Here is a 20498-nt window from a genome sequence, read left to right on the forward strand (position 1 = left end):
TATGTAGAAATATATATATATATAAAAATTGTAAAAAGTGTGTATAGCCCCAGTAGCTGTAGAAAAAAAGAACAATGTAAGCAGATTAAAAATACAATAAATAGTGTTACTACTAGTGCACAGAAGAATAAAATATACAAAACAGTAAATGATATGTAATATTGCAGAAAAAATAAAAGGGAATATGTGGTATTGCAGAAAGTGTATGGATATGAGCGTAATTTGTCAAACAACATAAACACAGTCTCATGTGAAATGGTGAATATGTAATATGCCTAGACTTTTGGCATCTTGAGTTCCAGAATTTTTCAGCATTAATCATGAGCAGCAGAAATTCCCTGTTAGAATTGTTAACACAACACTTTTAATGTTTGCTGCAGTATAAAAGTAATGTTAATCAAATTTCATACTGTGAGTGTAATGATATGTCGAGTGGCTGTTTCCATTTTACACCAAGTGATAAAAGTCGATTTTACATAGGAGAAGAAAGCACTCAATCAGAGTTCAGTTTTTTAATTATGTGAGTGTAATAGCTTCCACAGACTGGAAATAGTGGCTTTCAGACTCGTGGATATACCCTGTTGAGGTATAGTTTCAATAAAATGTTTAGGTTTTTCCTTAGTATCGATTACTTTATTTATGCAGAAAAACATGTTTTAAAAAAAGATCTTCTCTCTGTATCCAGAACAAGAATTCAGAATGATGATGGTGATGATTATGACCATTTGTTTAATTACATTTAATACTGATTTCTTTCTGCATTGTATTTTAAAAGTTGACCAAAGAACTACAAACTCCTTAAACGGACACAGACTTGGTCTACATCTACATTCTAAGATGGCAACCCTCGCCTTTTCAAAATGCGTTCTATCGATATCTAAGTTCCCTATTTCACAATATGAATATAGTTGAGCTAAAATGTGGGATTAATGTACTGGAGAGTTGACAAAAATATGTGTCAGTGGGACATTTGATTGTAATGTATAATTTGAACTCCTAAGAATCTGAACAGCCGTGTCTGAATGTATGTTCATGGATGGGGTTTAGCTTTAAAAGGCCTCGTCATAATCATCAAAATCTGACTGAACTGGTGACTTTGCAGATTCGAGTTTGGAGCTGTTGCTGTTGTCAAAAGTGTAACTAAATTGTTGGCTTGAATTTTGGAACACAAAATCCTGGGCTTATGTCAAGTTGTCAACAAAAACTACTCATCCACTTGCAAAAAATGTAGTGGAGAAGATTTTTTAGTCAATCTCCAAGACACACACCATACACTTTAATATTAGAGATAGAATTAATGAGGGATTCTTAACACAAACACTTTGTCAGCTTGAGCCTAAAGATGTTTTGGGGATTTAGGAGATGTGACTGTTTTCACAATTTTTGTATTTTTTATACGGTCGAAATACTTTTATTCTGCTTGTCAGTCAAGTGCTTTTAGCCCCTGCATTACCACTATGAGCAACAGCTAACAAATCTTTATGTAGGTGGTCTACAAGGATGCCAAGTTGTGGACTGACAGATTTGGTATGATGTTTGTCATTTTAAAGGATTACAGAGATTTTTTTGTTTAGATGGTCATTTGTCTTTTCCAAGCACCTAAAGGATCACAGGAAATAAACTTTTCAAAGCCTACATTCTAACGTCAGTGTTGTAAATAGATCCAAATATATATTTTTATTTCAAACCACAACGTTTGAGAAATGCAAAACCAACTTTATGACACCTTTTGATCCGAACGTGTCAAACAACAATGAGAATAAAAAATGTTGGTACATGCGTGCATTTTTGGCTAATAGTTGTTATATTATGCAAGATGTGTTTGGATTACAGCATGTGTAGACATTACAGATCAGGCTCTGAAGAATACATATGGAGGTCAATGTCCTGCGTGTGTTCAACGTAGTGATATTTTATTTATATCCTGCTCATCCACAGAAAGGTCAAAGGCCAGGATCAGCTACAGTGCAGCAATCTCTCAGTTGGTAGGTGTCTTGCTACAGGACATTTAAGCAGCTTTAAGTGTTTGCTAATGAGGGGATTGAATTTGGTTTAAAGGCATTCTTTGACTGACTTCAAATCACTGCATAATTTTCTTGACCAAAAGCAATGCCTCCATTTGCCCTGATGTTCTGCTGAGTTGGCAGCTACATGCCATAACTGGCTCATTCAAAACCCAGTAATCACAGTGACCAATGTCAAGTACCTCCCCTTCCAATAATAGAGAAAACACACATGAAAGGATCAGTGTTTAAAGATCCAGGTAAAATCAGACCTCTTCTTTTTTAAAGGTTAACAAATTAAACTTGAAAAGTAAGGTGGTGAGACAAAATAACAAAAGAAACAAGGCAATGACAAGAAATACAGGTGCATGTAGAGGGAGCAAGATGGTGAGTGCAAAAGAAAGCAAACTGAAAAGAGATGGGAGACGGAAAAACAGAAAGGAGGATGGAACAAGAGAAAAATACATTCTCCAATCTACCCTACTTAAATCCCAAAAGAATATCATTTTACATTCAAGCAGAGGGAGGTCCTCAGTGGCAAAAGAAGCTCACTCAAGTGTTACTATTTTCCCATTAAGAAATTGAGGGAGGGATGAGGAGAGAATAGCTCTATTCCCCACTTCCCTTCTTTTATTGGTCACTCATTCATCTCGCCAGCCTATTGATCTCAATTTTACCAGACCATTTCTCTCTGCACTGCCTCGGTGCCACCAACAGCCTTTCATACATAATTGTAGAACTGCTAATTGAATGTTGGACAACAAATAAAGACCAGACCCTAAACAAGACAGTCCAAACAAATGTTCACCTGATGAATGCATCAGTCTGAAGAACCTGTTTGATTTGGACTAAGAAAAGACTCGAGCAGTGAGACTGAATTTGTCCAGCAGTGTGGTGTTAGACATCAGAGGGGCTGGACCTTAGACAAACTTGTGTGATGGGCAAACACACATCAGCATGCATGTATCACTGACGCAAACACGTCACAATAACTGCAAAGTCTGTCTTGTGAGGAACACATTTACACACAAAAAAAATCAGACACACATGCCTACGACGAAGAAAAATGTGACAGTATCCACTTTCCTCAGCCTTCTGGCTTGGCAGCCGGATGGAAGTGAGAGTGAGTGTGAGTGCTTTTATTTTCTTTGTACTGGCTGTCGGCTGGGGGACGGCCAGGAGATGGACTTTTCACCGGGCTCTGCCCAAATGCAATCTCTCACAGTGTCACCTGGCCAGCAAGAACTCTTAGCTTTGCAGTCAGTGGCATTTTATGGCATAATTGAATTCAGAAAAGGGTGCAGGTACACAACAGGACTGTTCTAACACTCTGGAAATAATGGCAAGTTTGGGGGAGAGAGAGGAAAAATGTATGAAGCAGTGACATTTGACAACGGGCAAATCTAGCTTTAAAATTGACAGTGGGTGGAAAACGGGAATGAATCAATCATCATAATGTATTCTTTAGGATACTTCTCAGTACCCATATATGACAAAACCCATCCTGGCATGAGCCTCAGATCAGGTTATATTTTCATGTCTCTCTTTGAATGTGCTCATTGAAATCAGATCTAACTCTAAACTAATTACTTACTCAAGACAATGCACAACAACACATCAATGCAAATGAAGAGATACAAGATCTCTCTGCATTTTGGCCCCAGCAGGAGATTGCATTTTTCATTTATGTGCATTACTGGCCAGTCTCTTTAAAGGCAGTCTGCAGAAATTACTCGCATGGAGGATTCAAAAGAGACAGAAATGACTGTGTTGCTCAGGTAACAATTGTATTATCCACCTTTACCTCTTAACCTGTTTTCTTAAAACTGCATTTTTACACCAGTGCAAGGACGCCCTGAGATTAACTGATTTTGTACATTAGTAACTAAGATCTCTTATGATAGTGTCATACATTAAGAGCCTCCAAAAGAACAAGGTCAAAGCTTTATTAAGGACTTACAATTGATGCCTGGCAACTTGAGGTGTTGCTGTTGAATATATTCTAATATTAATGGGCAAATAAATGTACAACTTAGGATCTAAATATCACAGTGTTAAATACACAATGTGGGCAGCAGTAATTAAACATGGGTCCACTTCTTATTCCTTCGTGTTATCTTGTCCAGTCCACTCAATACCTTCAATAACCCAGTAAAGCTGCCTTTCACAGCTTCCCATAGAGGCATCTAGCCAACGAGCATCTTAGCTACAACCTATGCGTTTATCCACCAGAAGAGGGAAGAAACAGGGGATAAAGACGAAAAAGAGAGGACAGGGGAATTGTTTGGGAGAATTGGATTAGGGAGATGAAGAGATGTCAAAAGTACACATGGGTGACAGGAGGGTAAAACAAAAAGGGAGATTGATGAGACAGGATAAAGCCAAAGATAGGTGTAGGGATAAGGGAAGAGGAAGAGCGGAAAAAAATCATAGAGTGATAGCTGTAGAGGGATTGAAAAGAGAGGAGGATCACTAAGACTGGATCCCTGACTGGGCATAAATTAGTTGGAGAAGACAACCAAAGGAGAGACGAGGCAATATAAACTCCAAATACCCCATAACCCCAAAGTCTATGGGGAAATGCTTAAAAGACTTTGTCTTTTTTTTTGCTATTTCACAAGCAACAAAGGCACAGAGGTGCACAACAAATTTTCATTTTAGTACACAGGAGAAAGGAGTACTTTGAAGAAAGCTTTGAAATCCCTTGCAAAGCTCATTGCAGTATGTCAATGTAATACAGTAGAAGTGCTGAAGTTACGTCTTGTGTGTGGTAGGTAGAGGGAAAACAGCCAACTAAAAGGGACTGATTTCAAAAAAGCTATGAAGAATATGCTAAAAACAGTGGTGTTGGTTTGTCAGTTCAAAGCATGTAGAGGCTGCTGCAACCTTTTAGCTACTCAAAATAGAAAAGATCAAATGACTCAAAAGAATCTATGTAGCGTGGGAACAAAAATATCAAAAAGCATCAGGATTACAAAGTCAACTACATACAATATATACAATATGTACAGAAGCATCATAAAGGCTTAGCTAGTGAATATGTAGCCATTTCAAAGTTTTGCAGCACTGTACTCATCAGCAAATGCAAAAAAGCAAACAGAAAGCGGAGCAGCAAAATCTGGCACACCTAATGCTCTTCTTCACACAGACACAGACCAACACACAAACACTAGACAACACCAGAGCTCCAGGCCATGGATTGTCCAATCCATTTCTCTCTCCATCACAGCAAACAGTATTGCCTGCGGCCACGCATGTTGACACTGAAGCATCTGGAGTTGCTCACAAGTGGACGCCCACTCCATCCCTTTAGACTTTGTTATCGCAAAGCAGAAAAATAGAAAGAGAGAAAAGAGTGAGAGCTGAGTGGGGTGAAATTAACGTCTTGTGAGAGCATGCATGGCTGGACTTTGGCTCCTCCAGGACCCGGGGATGCTTAATCTCACTGGAACATCTGGCAGAGGCTGGGCAGGCAGAGGCAACATCAAGGCATCCTACTGTCCAAAGGCTCTTGAGCAATTTCAGAGCTGAAGAAAGACACCATTCACTTCTGTTCCATCGGTCAACTCCTTGGCCAATTTTCCCTTTCAATGAGGTTATAGTGTGCATGTGTGTTTGTTTGTTTATTTGCAGCCTATTCTTTTCAAGTGCTTGTGAGTAAAAAGCTAGCCAGCAATCTTCCACAATCGATTGCTTTGTTTGAACACTGCAAATCTCTTCTGCGTTCAATGAAAAATGCACAGTAAAGCTTTATTGATCGGACAGAGTGGACAAATAGCGTTGTTATGCTACGCTGTTTTATAAATAAATGCCTATCATTCTCAACTGCTATTGCAATGTATCATTTTTTGGCAAGATCAAAGTAGACCCAGGTGGTCGTGGTTTAGCCAGTAGTATTCGAAATAACAGCAAGTGGAATTTAAATAAGGATCATGTACGAGCATCATTTGTTCCAGAAAAAAAAGAAAAAATCTAGGTTAATACCACAATCAGTACATTTAATATTTGCTTTACTCTGTTTTGTCCTTCTGTTGCCTTGATGCACATGTATTTAGAAAAAATTCAAGTTTTTGCTCTATGATTTTATTTTTCACTTTAGCAAATAAGAACAAAATCTATAATCTGGTTTGGATGATCCAAAGTAATCTCCTATAACTACCTACAGGCCCCACTCAAATCTATAATCCTGTATCTCTACATCAAACTCCATTTTTTACTCTGGGGGAAAGAAAAAAATGTTATTGCCCTCCCCCAAGGGTGAGATTAAGATAGAGGTCTGCGTGGCTCAGAGAGAAAAGATCATTAGCCTTGATCAGATTGATTAAGATCAGCGTGGGCAGCTCAGAACATCCCTCACCCAAACAAAGCACCAGGTCACGAAATCTATCAGCCAGTCTCAGAGGCAAACCACACTGGCCACGGTTAGGTTTGATCCGTTCCTGGCCAAGTGTATATGAGCCGTGTCTCTCAGCCATGTTCATGGTCATGGTCATGGTCTGTCAGACCATCAGTTGAAAATTAAAAATGGTGATAGTTCAACTTCTGAATGAACAGCATGCAATTTTATCGCCTCAGCAATTTATTATTTCTCCAGTTTTTCTTTTTGGAATAATTTCTTAACCAGGGATAGTCAGCTGACCACATAAAGACCTATTTCAGGAATTCTCTGTTTCACATGTATATAGTTACATTCATTCAAATGAAAACTATCAATACAACTACAGTCTCTCTGTCAACCACTCACTCATTCATTAAGGTGCTCAATGCCTTGCACAAGGGCACCTGGTTGACCATTTGCATACCCCATTAGATTCACTGAGAGTTAACTGTTTGGCTACCACTGCCTTCAGCTATAACATCACTTCATATTGGCCTCTACAGGGACACCACTGCACCAGGCAATGAGATAAACCTGTGCTATACATACATACATAAAACTATACATCACACACAAGTCCTCCAGGGAAAGGACATGCTTGGCTATCAGTTTACAAATGGCGATGCAGGGCTGGCTCATCGGTAAAAACAGGTCAGTGTCGCAGGCAGATCATCAATCGAGGCCCTGCAGAGTAAGAGCGAGGGCCACCGGCCGCCTTCCAGGGGCACCGACTTCCCCGGGGCTTTCAACGTCATGTGCATCATCAATCTCAACCAACCTTTGAACACATGGTCGGCGAGACTAATTAGACCAAATACCTATACAGGGTAACCCTAAAAATAGGAGAAAGAAGTGCAGCAGCACTCTGAGGGTTTGGATCAGAGACAATGGGCCATTACGTTAATCTATCGAGCTGTCTTGCTGATACACAACACACTGGGAACAGAGAGCACAACTTCTTGTTTTTAATTAAATTACATGGCTTTACAGAGCACAAATTAATAGAGTTGTTAACATTTACATTTTAGGACTTTTTAGGAGTTTCAGTACACAACGCCATAAAACACTGATTTTGACCGTGAAGTTAATTTTAAGTTAAAATAGACTCCAAAGCTCTTTGTAATTCTTTAAAAACCCTCCGGATCTTTCATATTAGAGTAATGGTGTTGCTGGAGAAAACACCCTGACCTCTGCGCAAGGAGAGGTGTTCCCCTCTCAAAATGCTGGGAGCCCACATTCTTAATAGGAGGCTTAACCTACAGTACGTGCCCTTGCCAAGTGCAAAAAAATACCAGTAGAACATACTTCAAAAAATCAGTAAGAAAACTGAGTGCTGAGCTAAAAGGTTAGGCCTGAGTGACATCACCTTGACATACCCAAACACAAACACCAACAACAATATTTCGTACTTTGGTAAAAATTACAGAACCTCTAAACTGCACATCTGTACATGTGTTGGAGAGTCTGGTTTTACGTCTGTAGCCTGATAAAAGTTAACAGAGGACCCAAGGGTCCCTCAGGAGTTGACTATCCTCGCTTTGGTCTGTCAGAGTAAAATCACTCCTCTTCATCACCCTCCTCTGCTCATTCTCTCTCTCTCTCTCTCTGGCTCAAAGCTTTCTTGCCCCTCACCTCACTCTACATCAGTCTGGAGGGGCTACTCTGTCAGACAGAATTGTGCAATTGCCACCATTTATTCCTGTTCCATGCCTTCCCCCTGACATTTTCCCATCAAGGGCTTCAGCGGTACTGACATGGGTCCCAGCTGTAAGAGCAGTGTCTCACACACGCACATGCACGCACATGCACACACATACACGCACACACACACACAGTCATTACAGGTGGCTTGCATCTCTCCTGGAATAACAAACTGAGAAAATGTCAGCTTCAAACAGTCTACCAGTATAGTCTACAAACCAAACACAGACCAGAATTCTAGCAGTCCATTGGATTAGCTGATAACAATAAAACAACACTATGTCATGTGCTTTATATTTCCAATATGCAACACGATAAACAACTCATGCTTGGTAAAAATAGAGAAAACATTAAAGTTTTCAGCTTTAAAGAAAACCTGTAGCAAGGCAAGAAAAGAAAAGGGCACTCCAAAACATGCAAACACACACACACACACACACACACCAGCATCCAGACACTAATTCACCTCTCAACACAAAGATAAAAAAAAAAACTTGTTTCTGTCGATCAGAGTGTTTGACTTTACTGCCAAATAGACTCTGTCAACCCGAAGGTGAACTTCTTCCTGAACACTGCAAAGTGGAGACAGGCAGCAGCCTGCAGACAGACAAGCTCAGGATGATCTATTCATAAAGTCTGCTACATCCAGCACTGGTTTAGTGCCTGGCCCAAGGGCTAATGCAGCACCTCAGGGGCCCTAACTGGCAGCCTTCGTTAACCTTTTTGGAGATAGGACACAGAAGAAAGCAAGAAGACAGCATCTCAAGCACTGTGTCATATCTTGTTAACTTTAACAAAACCTTGTTAAGTTGTAAATTGAGTCAAGAATGTCAAGCTGCCTTGACATTTTTCCATTTTTAAGTGCATGAATATATTTCAGAGTGAAATATACAACCATATGCTTATACACAGAGAGATAAACTGCAATCAAAACAAAATTGAATAAAAAAAGACAAGATAAAATAATAAAGACGTAAAACTGAGATAATTTTGGCTGTGCATCTGTCACTTTTGTCTTAATCGAAAACTATAATTTAGGCCCCCTGGAAGTCACTTAAAACCGCAGTCCAAACTGACAATGCTCCTCCCCAGAGGGAGGGCATACAGCATTAACGAGCAGCCAGCATCAGCATCCATGGCAGCAATAAGGGAAGCCATCAGAGGGCCTGAGGAGTAAAGCATCAGTCTTACCTTCAACAGCATACTCTTCAGCTTCAGGGGGGGTCCAAAGGGAATGCATGGAAAAGAGGGAGAAAATACAGAAAGATCAGTTATTAGTTGTTATTTTTTCTTCAAGTAAAAGTCTTCCTATTTTTTCTTCAAACAAAGTCTATATGAATTAAAACCTAAATAAAGACTGGTAATGAGGCCTGAGACCTTGGAGATTGACAGAAAAACAAAATATAAGTCTGCTTCCCCTGACTTTTTATTGTTGACTTTCTTAAAAGCCTGCAAATGGCCCAATAGCCTCACAAACACACATATTACTCTGTAAAAGAAATGTACACTTTAGTGTGGAGAACCCTACTGTAACCACACTAAATCCCTTTGGGGACAGGAGGGTTCAGTCAAAGAGGATACCCAACTGAGAGACACTGGCTCTCACACACTTCTCTCTGGCTTAATGATAGAGCGAGGGGGAGTCGAAGAGATCAGGCTCCAGCAGGGCGCTTTACTTAAAAAAGCTACCCTACAGCAGCAGAGGCCAATCTGTAATGCTAGAAAATAAATGCAGCTGCCTGCCACTCCAGAAACCCCATGTTGGAAGATGAGGCGCTACCCAATAATATAAAACAGCCTCCAGCTTGGCATGGCATCCCCATGGAGAGCTTGGCATTTTGATCTGCTGTTGTGGCTGCTGGCGTGGGTCTTCAAGGGACACTGCTGTATTAAGTTGTAGCATGGTCAATGATATTTTAATGCAACTCCACAATGCACTGGTTCAATGTATTTGTCCAGTCCAATATTTCAGTCACAGCTGTAACAGCTGCAGCCATTTTGTGCCACAGCAGCATCCAATTTACGGACAACTGTGAGGTCCAGCTAAGTGAAACATATTCTACATTTTGGGGGGTTAGGGTGAAGTGTTGAGATGCCTACATAGGTAGTTGCTTTGAGCATTTAAGATTTGATGAGAACAGTCAGCAGGTAAAAATCTGCAACACAGATTCGGGGCCCACTGTGGCTGAAAAGTAAGAAAGTCAACCCCATTTCCCACAACACCTGAAATCTGAAAACCTCTATGAAGGCACCTTCAAAAGGTCACGAAAATAAACAATGATATAAAAAGTGGTGCGCTGGATGTATAACACGAGAGACGAGAGCATCACTGTGACACGGAATGCAGCACATAATTGTTTTATCTTGATGATCTTGTTTCTATAACTGTTGGAAACCAACTTGGTAAAGTGACAATAAAATTAGATTAATTGCCCAGCCCTAATTACAGGTAACTGAAACCACAGAGTTAATCAAACCTCGTGACTCCAGGACATACAATTTCTCTTTTTGCTCAACCGCGCAGTCCAAGGCAGACATTCTGCCTCCTTCAGTTGAATGCTGCGCTCGCAATGAATCCCTGCTGCCTGAACTGAGTTGGCAAGGTGGTTGTCACAAGTACCCCCATTTACCATAATGCCATCAACATAAAATCATAAAGAATAAGCTGCTCTTCAAGTATTGATAGTTTGGCTGGTTTGTGCATTTAAACAGCAGAAAGGATGTTGCATGTTGACCAAAAGCTTTCCATGAATGATGGAGCACTTTCCAAGATGAACCATGGGAACCGTGTCTGTCTGATGTACAGAGGTGGATGTTAATATAATCACTGGCCATGCCTTTCCTCTCCTCTCATCTCTGATCATAGTCCATCATCCTTTCTTTCATTATGCTCTTTTCATTTCCTCCTCTCTCTCCCCCCAGCTGAAGCAAAGGATGTTTGATGTAGAGGTTGTTTATATCATCACCGGCCATGACATCCCTCAACATAGTCTCGAATCCTTTCTTTCTTTGCGGTCCCTGTGTCTGTCAAAACTCAGCTTCATATGCTGCATCCTTCAGTAGCACCGGAGAAACACAGAGAGACACAAGAACAAATACAAAATTCTGAAATTCTAGTATGAATCGCTTGGATAGTCTGGATCTTGGTTTATTTGCACCCTCCTCAGCCCCTTCCAACTACTTTGATGGGCAGATAAATGGAAAGATGATTAACTCCTCCCATTATGTTCTAATAACAAGAAAAACTGACAATGGTTCCAATTTCAAGACAAAGTTCTGTGTTCATACATAAAAGCCAGACACCAAGTTCAATAAGTTCAACCTCTAGCGTTTCAATAAATCATATTCAAGCTATAAAACGTTGTTTATTTCTTCATCAAATCCCCCATGTTGCACCTAGGAAGGCCATCCTTATCTCTTGAGAACATTAAGAATCATCCCTCAAGAGGCCATCTAAAAGGAAATGGAGAGCACCACTAATTGTTAAATCTATACCATTTCAAGGTTGACTTTTACTTGACAGATATTCTTTTTGAGCAAGCATTGTTTCACTGAGGGAATAGTTGTGAAATCTAGCCTTAGGGAAGAAACACGATTTCAGCCCAACACTCAGTAGGATATACCTCATCTCTCTAAGCTTGTCCCTTTTATCCCATTGATAGTTTCCAGTAGTCTTTACCAGCCATTTATCCCAGAGCTGTTTCCCATTAGGGTGTATCCCACATAGCCGCAGGCTTCACCACCACTGGGATCCTCGTCTTTTCAATGCACTTTGTGATTCATGTTGGAAAGTGAAGAACATTTTTTCAGAGGAAAATGCTCTAAAGCTCTGATATGTATGTGATGCCCTGGTGCAAAAATGGGCCCCGTCACTAGGCTTAGAATCTCATCTGGGATAAAAAGAGGAAAACAAATTCTTTATCCTAACCTTTTCCACTCAATCCAAGACCAAAAGAAATGTAAAAAGCTGAAATGTACACAAACCTGCATTAAAATTGACAGCCAGTCAAATGTGACATTTCTTTCATATATCTCTAAATTAGTGTGCAGTACCTCCAGCAGCAAAAGAAAACTTAATCAAGGAGACAGTCACAGGGCATAAAAGAGAACAGAAATCAGACGTGGGCTGCAATTAAAATAAATAAAATAAATACCAAAGTAAAATTCAGGAAGCAGTAGAGAAGCTGGATTTCTTCACCAATGAATCCCTGAGGGCTTTGGAGGCAAATGAGAGACTTTTCAAACCTAATCCTCACCAAGCTAACTAAAGGATTTACCGAGGGGAGAAAAGCATGCCTGCAATGAAAAACAGCCCCCCCTCTATCACTATCCTCCCATTCCTTTGCACATGAAGGAAACACACAATTAACTGTTGGTGGGAGACGAAAAGGGCATAGAAAGGCATAAAATATTGCAAAGTACAATACTTGTTGTAAATATCCATAACAGTTCAAACATAATCCTAATTTATTACCATTGATGACTAATAACTGAAGGTTAAATACCACTAAAAAGTATTTCTGAACTACATTTCAAAAAAGGAAGACAAAACGAGATATGGCTGAAAAATGAACTGTTAGGTGACCAAAAACAGTATTTAGATTGTTGACTTCTTTTTAAAAAAATGACCTACACTGAGAATAATCTTGTTATTGCAGATAAAAAGCTAAAACATAGCAGCAGGTCACCATAGGGGGAGGTTAAGCTCAACATCACAGGAGGCAAGAAAGTGACTACCGTATTTTCCGCACTATAAGGCGCACCTAAAAGCCTTTAATTTTCTCAAAAACCGACAGTGCGCCTTATAATCCGATGCGCCTTTTATATGGATCAATAATGGTTAATTATGGCGATCGTAGTCAGGGGGCGTGGCCGAAGTAACAGCAGTAAAAGTGTAAAGGGCATTCCACTCTCTGCGTGTCGTCATCCTTTTACTGGGGCGTGCAGTCAGCTGTCAACCTGAATAATAAAATGACTATTTCACTGAACAATGAAAAATATGAATATATGCTAAATAATAGGCAATTAAAATATTAATCAAACGTAGTTAATGTGATTTCTGCTCCTGAACCGCTGTGCGCTGTCACCTGCATCTTTACGCAGGATAAGCTGTCATCTGTGAGCGCGCGCGGTGTTTGTTTCAAAACGAACAAACTAAAATAAGATACATTTTAAATAAATGCTCATTAATTATTTTCAGGAGCCGCATCAAAGGGGTGAAAGAGCCGCAGGTTGCCGACCCCTGATCTAGTGGATGCATAACGCAACCCCAGACACCACAGTGTGGTAGTTTCTGTCTATGCGCCTTATGATGCGGTGCGCCCTATATATGAAAAAAAATTTAAAATAGGCCATTCATTGAAGGTGCGCCTTATAGTGCGGAAAATACGGTATATATGTCTCTTATACTTGCACTGCTGAAGAACATGCAAATCATGCAAACACATGTTTGTATTTTTAACTCCAAGTCATTAACAAGCTATTCCTTGATACTTTCATAGCAACACCAAACAACTGCATATTGGATATTCTATTTTTTTAGATTCAATCTCTATTCTTATCCCCAACGATTGGGAATTGACTCACAAATGTCAAATACCGATTTTTAAAATGTTATATAACAACATGATGTTGACGAGGAAAAAAAGGCGAAACTTGGGCCGTGCATCACCCGGACAATTGACACACAGAGTTACAGCACCTTTAATTCATCTTCAAAAAAGGCAGCAGTTGCGAGCATTTTCTGATTAAATGACTAAATAACTACCTTTGCAAGTTGAACGTGACGTATATTCTGAACGTCACTGAGAGACTGTCGTTGGCGGAGCAGTGCAGCGATCAGCACTAACAAACCAGGTCGGCTGACCTACACACACTGCAGCAGTAAACAACTTAAACCAACTGAGGTGAGGAAAATAATTCAGTGCTTACTCTGTTTCACCTCAAAAACCCTGCACCCGCTCACATTTCTGTCCAAAGATGGCATTCCCTGGAGTTCACAGTGCAGCAGAAAGATTGTTCTCCACTGCTGGAGTATAATGTTAATATCACAGCAGAACCCTCCCCTTCATATTGTGCTTTGACACGCAGGCAGGAGACTGCAAGATGCTTTCACATTAATTCATAAACTAATGCTGTTTTTTAAAATGAAAAGGCTGTGGATCATTTTTCTTAATTGCCATGTTATGTTTCATATTGTATTTCTGGTTTAAGGACACCAGTGAGAGGCTTGGCACACAGTATACTGAAACAGGTTGCTGAAAACAGTGAGGCATTTGCATGTATATATCAAAAATGTTACATACATTTTGGCCACTAAGCATCTCCACTTAGAAATATTCTGCCCATAAAGTGTTTCCAGTTTTCCAGCTGCAGTTTATCCACACTGTGTTTTGTAGCTCAAATGTGTCACAAAGCAAATACATAAGGCAACAGAGTGGATATTGAAGCAGCACACAGTACAACATTTTCTTTGTATCCACACAGGTTAGCACTTTACCCAAACAATGCCGTGTGACAGTGGGCTGCTTTCGGTTTCTGGGCAAAAGCTGGCAACAAAGAGGCCTCACGGTGCTGCAAACAACACTGGCTCTACTGCTTGCTTTGGTATACCCTGTATTCTACAGAATAAACTACAGCCAGCCAAAAAGTGATACTTCAAATGCAAACAATTATTCACTCTCCTTGCACTGCAAAGTCTGTTATTTTGGTTCCCAGAGTGTCACTCGGAGAAGTGAGATTCTAAAAGGCAAGAGGGGAGAGAAAAACCCTTTCCATCCAAGGCTACTTGACATGACTTCAGAGAGCCACTGAGGAAAAGAAATGACAACATTAGTGAATAACGGAGACAGAGTAAGTGGAGAGAAGACAGGCAGATGGAGAGAAACATCTGCACACCCACAAACTCCCTAAACCCATTTTCCTCCCTCTTTACATTCTAATCAGAGGGAAGCTTTGTCCTGAACTCTCCCACATTGTCAAAAAATTTCTCTCTGAGTGACAAGCTAATCCACAAGACATGGCCTTTGCAGATTTCACACCAAATCTTGACAGCAAAACACAAAACTTCTACCCGACAATTGTGCAAATATAGCAAAGGATTTCTAATCCTCATAAAGGAAAAGATAAACAAATTGACTGATTTATCTAGCAACAACACAGCATATACAGGATTCCCCATTTAATACAGGATGTCAGGAAGGGAAAAAGAGAGAACTGGGGTCAAATGGAAAGGATTAGAGAGACGCAAGCTTAAACAAATGTATAGAGTTTTCCTTCACTGAACAGTAAGAGCTGTTTTCCATTTTAGGTGTACTTAAAATATCCTGCATGAAAGTAATATTTGAAAATATGGTCTACCCCACCTGTTTCAAAAGTAATGTCAACTGATTTATGAAAAGTAAGTAAAAATTGATAGTAAAACAATCGAAAACAAATGAAATAAAAGACATTTTTCACTTGCATAAAGGTTTTAAGACACATTTTCTTATCCTAGGTTTAGCTAGTAAAGGTCACTATGCCTCCTATTTGAATATTTTATGCTTACATAAATATTAAGTGTGTGTTCTGTCATTAAGTGTCAATTTCTAATAGTTGAAATAGTCAGTAAATTTTTTGTGCATTTTTCAACAGTTCATCATGCCTTGGAGGGAATCCGGGGCAGCTAAGGAGGTAATGCTTCTAGTTTGATTTGTTTGTTAAAGGTAACCCATGAGACAATGAACAAGCAGTTGTTTTATGGTGCAGATCTAGATTAATCAATCAATCAATCAAGCATGTCACGCAGCACTGATTCATAAAATAAAAGCAGGTTTTAGAGGATCAGGGAGAGGTCTTAACTTGAGAAATGAATGGGGGTGCACTTCTTCTGCCAATGTCATCGCAGTACTGAGAGCTAAAGTTAGAGGATGGGGTAAAGGCAATGGTTGACATATCAGGGCCTTCAGACAAGGTACAACAAGGACAAGGTGAGACAGAAATAAAGATAAAGTGAGGCAGGAAGAAACTTTCAGATAAAATACAGACTGAGGTGGAGTTTTTTTAATCCTTTGCAGTAGGCAACATCAGATACTAAAACGATTCCTGACTCAACTTTCATGTGTGGTTCATTAATTCAAAAAAACTATAAAAGAAATAACAACAATAATAAGTATTAATATTAATCTTAATAACAATCATCATCATAATAAAGCCATTTTACCATACCCTGTGAGAAGACAGGCTTATAGGAATGTGAGCGTAGCAGCTGGATTATTTCACTCTGTTTTTATGAGAAAACAGCACTGATGTGTTTCAGCAGGGGAGAGCAAAACAGAACCGATTCCAAACTGTTGAAATGAGATGTACGCTAATTAGGAGGAGATGATCGCTTGTCTAATAGGAGCCGACTGGGGAGAGCAAGGAGGGAGAGGAAGCAAAAAGACAGTAAAGGAAGACAATTTGTTGATGCTCGAGAAGAAACGACTGCGGAGGGGCGGAGGAACCATCAGAAACATGAGATTATACATCCCAATCTGTTGTGCAAAGAGCAGCAATGAAAAGGTTTTGCAAGGTCAAACCTAGCTTGTACCAAAAGCAACCTGGATAAAAAGACACGCATGCCCCAATAAATTTTGTAAGGTGACTCGATTAAATTGACCATTCCCATTCCACTTCCATTTCCTCCAATGGTCGTCAGGTGACAGGAAGCAAAGTGTAACATAACACAGCACTAATATGAAACACTCCACTGAGGCACGATGAAATATTGAAAAAGAAACTTTGACTGAATCAAACAAAGGCTTCGTGTTTGCCGTGATCAATTATCTAGCTCTGTCTATTTTTAAGTCTGTAGAACTTGTTTTTCCACAATATACAAGGATGGATGGCAGTAAATGGCTTCTTATGAAGTGAAGAAAATGAGCCCTGATATCTCTGGTGTTGCTGACTGTGTGCAGACAGTAAGAGGAAGCAAGAAGACCACTGACAAAAACTACTGTGATTATCCTTCACAGATTTAATGCATTGCACCTGCATGCACAGAGAGCTTAAGAACATTATGATAATGCTAACAATATTATACAATGTGAATATTTTAAATCAGAAGAAAATGGCAGGTACTTCATAATTCACATATTTCCTTTGTGTGTGTGTGTGGCCAGAGAATGACGTATCTTACACCAATCAAGCATTGACCTGGCTTCACTGCTGTCCTGCCATTAGGGCTCTCCAGCCTAGCGGACTTAATGACATTTGATTTTCAACTGGGCTCATTTTTCACTACATTTAACCTTGGTTTGAGTCTCCATCGAGGTTTGTATTAATATCATTCACGTGTCACCGCAATTAAATTCTAAAGTGATGACTAGTGCTCAGTTAACTAACAGGTTCATTTAAGAGCTGAGGAGAAGCAGTTTAATGTTTATATTTAAAGTTTTGCCACGGGAGGGGAGAGAACTGCTTTCTCTACAGTCACTGCAGGATGAACTGGAATTTATAATATCTTTGAATGGGATGTCATTTATTGTCACATTGGCAATACTGACTGCAAAAATGATGACAGTGAAAGCATTTCAGGTTGAATTTAGTGATGGAATGTTTGAGTGGACATAACTTGCCTTGCGGAGTTCTACATTAGTCAGTGGTTTCCTACTGATTTCACAGAATGCCTTTTGACAACCCCCAAGACAATGCTGCTGGTTGTATTTGTAAGTGGAAACAAAAAGCAACAGCTGAGCATATTATGTTTCATCCAGTGAGGAAAAAGTGAGCACTGCACCACACCACCCAAACAAAACAAGTCTTGTGGCTGCCTAGCATTCAGGTCTATTAACGCTGTCAGTGGGGTATTTCAGCTCCTACAGCACAATGACTTTCTCCATGTATGCTCAACACTAATGTTAAATGGCAGTTTTAGTAAGCTCTTGCAAGCATTTGCTCTTTGCTTTTAATGGGCTGTTTACTGGTTTCAGATTTTTTTCAGAATTTTTTTTCTGCATTAAATGGCACTCTAGCTATATCGGACGTATCTCAACATGGCATCATGTCATCTGTATTTGGACAGTTTGGAAATCACACAAATGCTGTTGCACAAGCAGTATTTTAAGGGGATTTTAGTTTGGACACACTAGGTTATCTAAAACTAAAAAAAAAATCATTATACTGATAAACCAAATTAAAGGTGACATGCATTGTACTTGAATTTAGACCATTTGTCCCTACATCTAGATTTATATGACTTTAAAAAAAAATTGAAATGAGTTCTTGTACTCCAATAATCCCTTTCAAGGTGACCTAAAGAGATTTGTTTCCATTGCTCCTGAAATCTCTCACTATGATCATGAACTCATCAAATGACATGAAGAGATCATGTTTCTTTGTCCCCCACGATCAAATCCTCTGTCAGATTATTTCCTCCAATGAATCAAACAAAGGTTAGATTATTATACAAAACCACAAACATGCAAGGTTGTTATCAGACTGCTGAAGAGCATTTTTGTGTGATTTTAACCAGCATTCAACCCACAACAGGATGTTATATTCTTCACTCTCATTTCATACTAAAGGTAGTGTCTTTTTGCAATTTTATTATTATGTATATATTTTTTTACTGCTCGCTATTTTGATATTTTATTATGTACACTTTGTTCTTTATAGTCTTATTTCACTGTGTGTAATGCTGCTGCTGCACTGCAATTTCCCAGCTTGGGATAAAGTCTGTCTGTCTGTCTGTCTGTCTGTCTGTCTGTCTGTCTGTCTGTCTGTCTGTCTGTCTGTCTGTCACTGCAATCACCTCTGTGCTGTTTTCTTCACAGATGATCAAACAAGAGTGCTGTTCATGTGGAGTTTTTACATGCTGAACCAATTACTGTATCTACAACCACTCATCATAAACTGTGCATAATGCTTTATTACACGTGAGGAAAAATGTCAAAAATCTAAAGTGTGGCCTTCGAGTGCAGAGGTTTCAATCCAAATAAAAGCTTATAAAATCCCGTTCCCACTTTCATGACAGACTGACACTATGGAGAAAAAAAGCTATTTGTGGTAACAAATCAAACTGTAAGCCTTCAATCACCTGATCTAAAGCACAGAAGCAAGTCCCAGTCAACCAGAGGCCATTTGCTCCTGAAGGGAGCTACAACAGGCCTGTAATAAAGGCAGCATTTACAAACATTGACATGTATTGACTGAAAAACTGGTCTAAAAGGAGAAACTGAGACAGGAGATGACATCATTGGCTGTTCAAGATAGCCTGCCAGCATAATCTCTGTGAAGTCGCTGCCTATTTGAAGCCACTTTCTGAGCCATCAACAGTGATTAGACATCAACTGTAAGTGTGGCTGCCACACTTTGGAGATTTTACTTTTTCAAGTTTCATTCATGCTCTCAGTCTGTGTGACTGGTGTAAAGAAAAAGTCAAATGACTCATTTGACGTCAAAGCATTGCAGTGACATTTCACCCTCTGGGCTCAGCATCTCAAGTCTTTATCCCTATGGCAAAGACACACTGCAAAGTCATTTCTATGCATAGCTCTAAAGGCAGAGTGGAACACTAATGGTGCTGGGGTTCAAGATTTGAGTCCCACCGGGGTTCCCAGTGCTAAAAATATGTACACTTATGATGCTCTGAGCTGATTTGGATAACAGGGTTTACCAAAATGACACATATAGTTAGGTTCAATCAGCAGCGGTAGATCCACCTCATTGATGTCACTAACTGTTGGCTGGCAGCCACTCAGATCCCACCCTGAGCCCAACAACTGTGAGCAAAGACACATCAACACACATTAAGTAGCATGTTTGCTGCTCCATTTCTCTACCAGACCCCAGACTGAGTGGGTTGATGCTGCTTGCCTCTCCCATCATGTGCTCTTTTGTGATCTAATGATGCATCTCTATCATGTTTAATTTAGCTTTGTAGATGGCTTTTATTAATAAAACAGAATTACTGCCTCGTGGTTGTATGCCTCCGCCAACCAAGTCAAGTTGCATTGCACTCATATGACATGCCATGGAGACTTTAATCTAATTTAAAGATATCAAGTGTATTTTCTGGCTAAATGGAAGTTATCACCATATTGACAGGTATGATTCAAGTAAATAACTTCTAGTGAGAAACACTTTAAGGAAGAGTACAGAGGACTGATAGAGAGCTTCATTTCATGGTGCAGCAACAACCACCTGAAGCTCAACATCAGCAGCACCAATGAGCCTGTGGTGGACGACAATGCTTCAAATATCGATGTTGCTGCAAAGAAGCAATAAATTCCATAATGTAAATGCTTCATATTAGTGTTGGGTGGTATGGCGATAGAAATGTGTCCACCGGTAGAGATTTGACAATACTGTTTCCAAAGCAGTAGCTATCCCGAAAGCCAAATTCACACCCTGTCATGAGCGAGTGGGTGTGTTGATGACATTGCAGAGAGTGTAGA

The 20498-nt window shown here is 39.7% G+C and overlaps 1 protein-coding gene across 1 annotated transcript in view; it reads right to left on the reverse strand.

Annotated features, from left to right (window-relative positions):
- The window catches only part of nrxn2b (neurexin 2b), a 550653-nt gene that overhangs the window by 489703 nt on the left and 40452 nt on the right, over positions 1-20498 (reverse strand). The window contains exon 2 of the mRNA XM_041964490.1: positions 9274-9294. Coding sequence (XP_041820424.1) covers positions 9274-9294 — 21 coding nt within the window. The remainder of the gene's footprint in view (positions 1-9273; positions 9295-20498) is intronic.

The sequence above is a fragment of the Chelmon rostratus genome, chromosome 23 (assembly GCF_017976325.1).
Source record: "Chelmon rostratus isolate fCheRos1 chromosome 23, fCheRos1.pri, whole genome shotgun sequence".
In the NCBI taxonomy this organism is placed as follows: domain Eukaryota; kingdom Metazoa; phylum Chordata; class Actinopteri; order Chaetodontiformes; family Chaetodontidae; genus Chelmon; species Chelmon rostratus.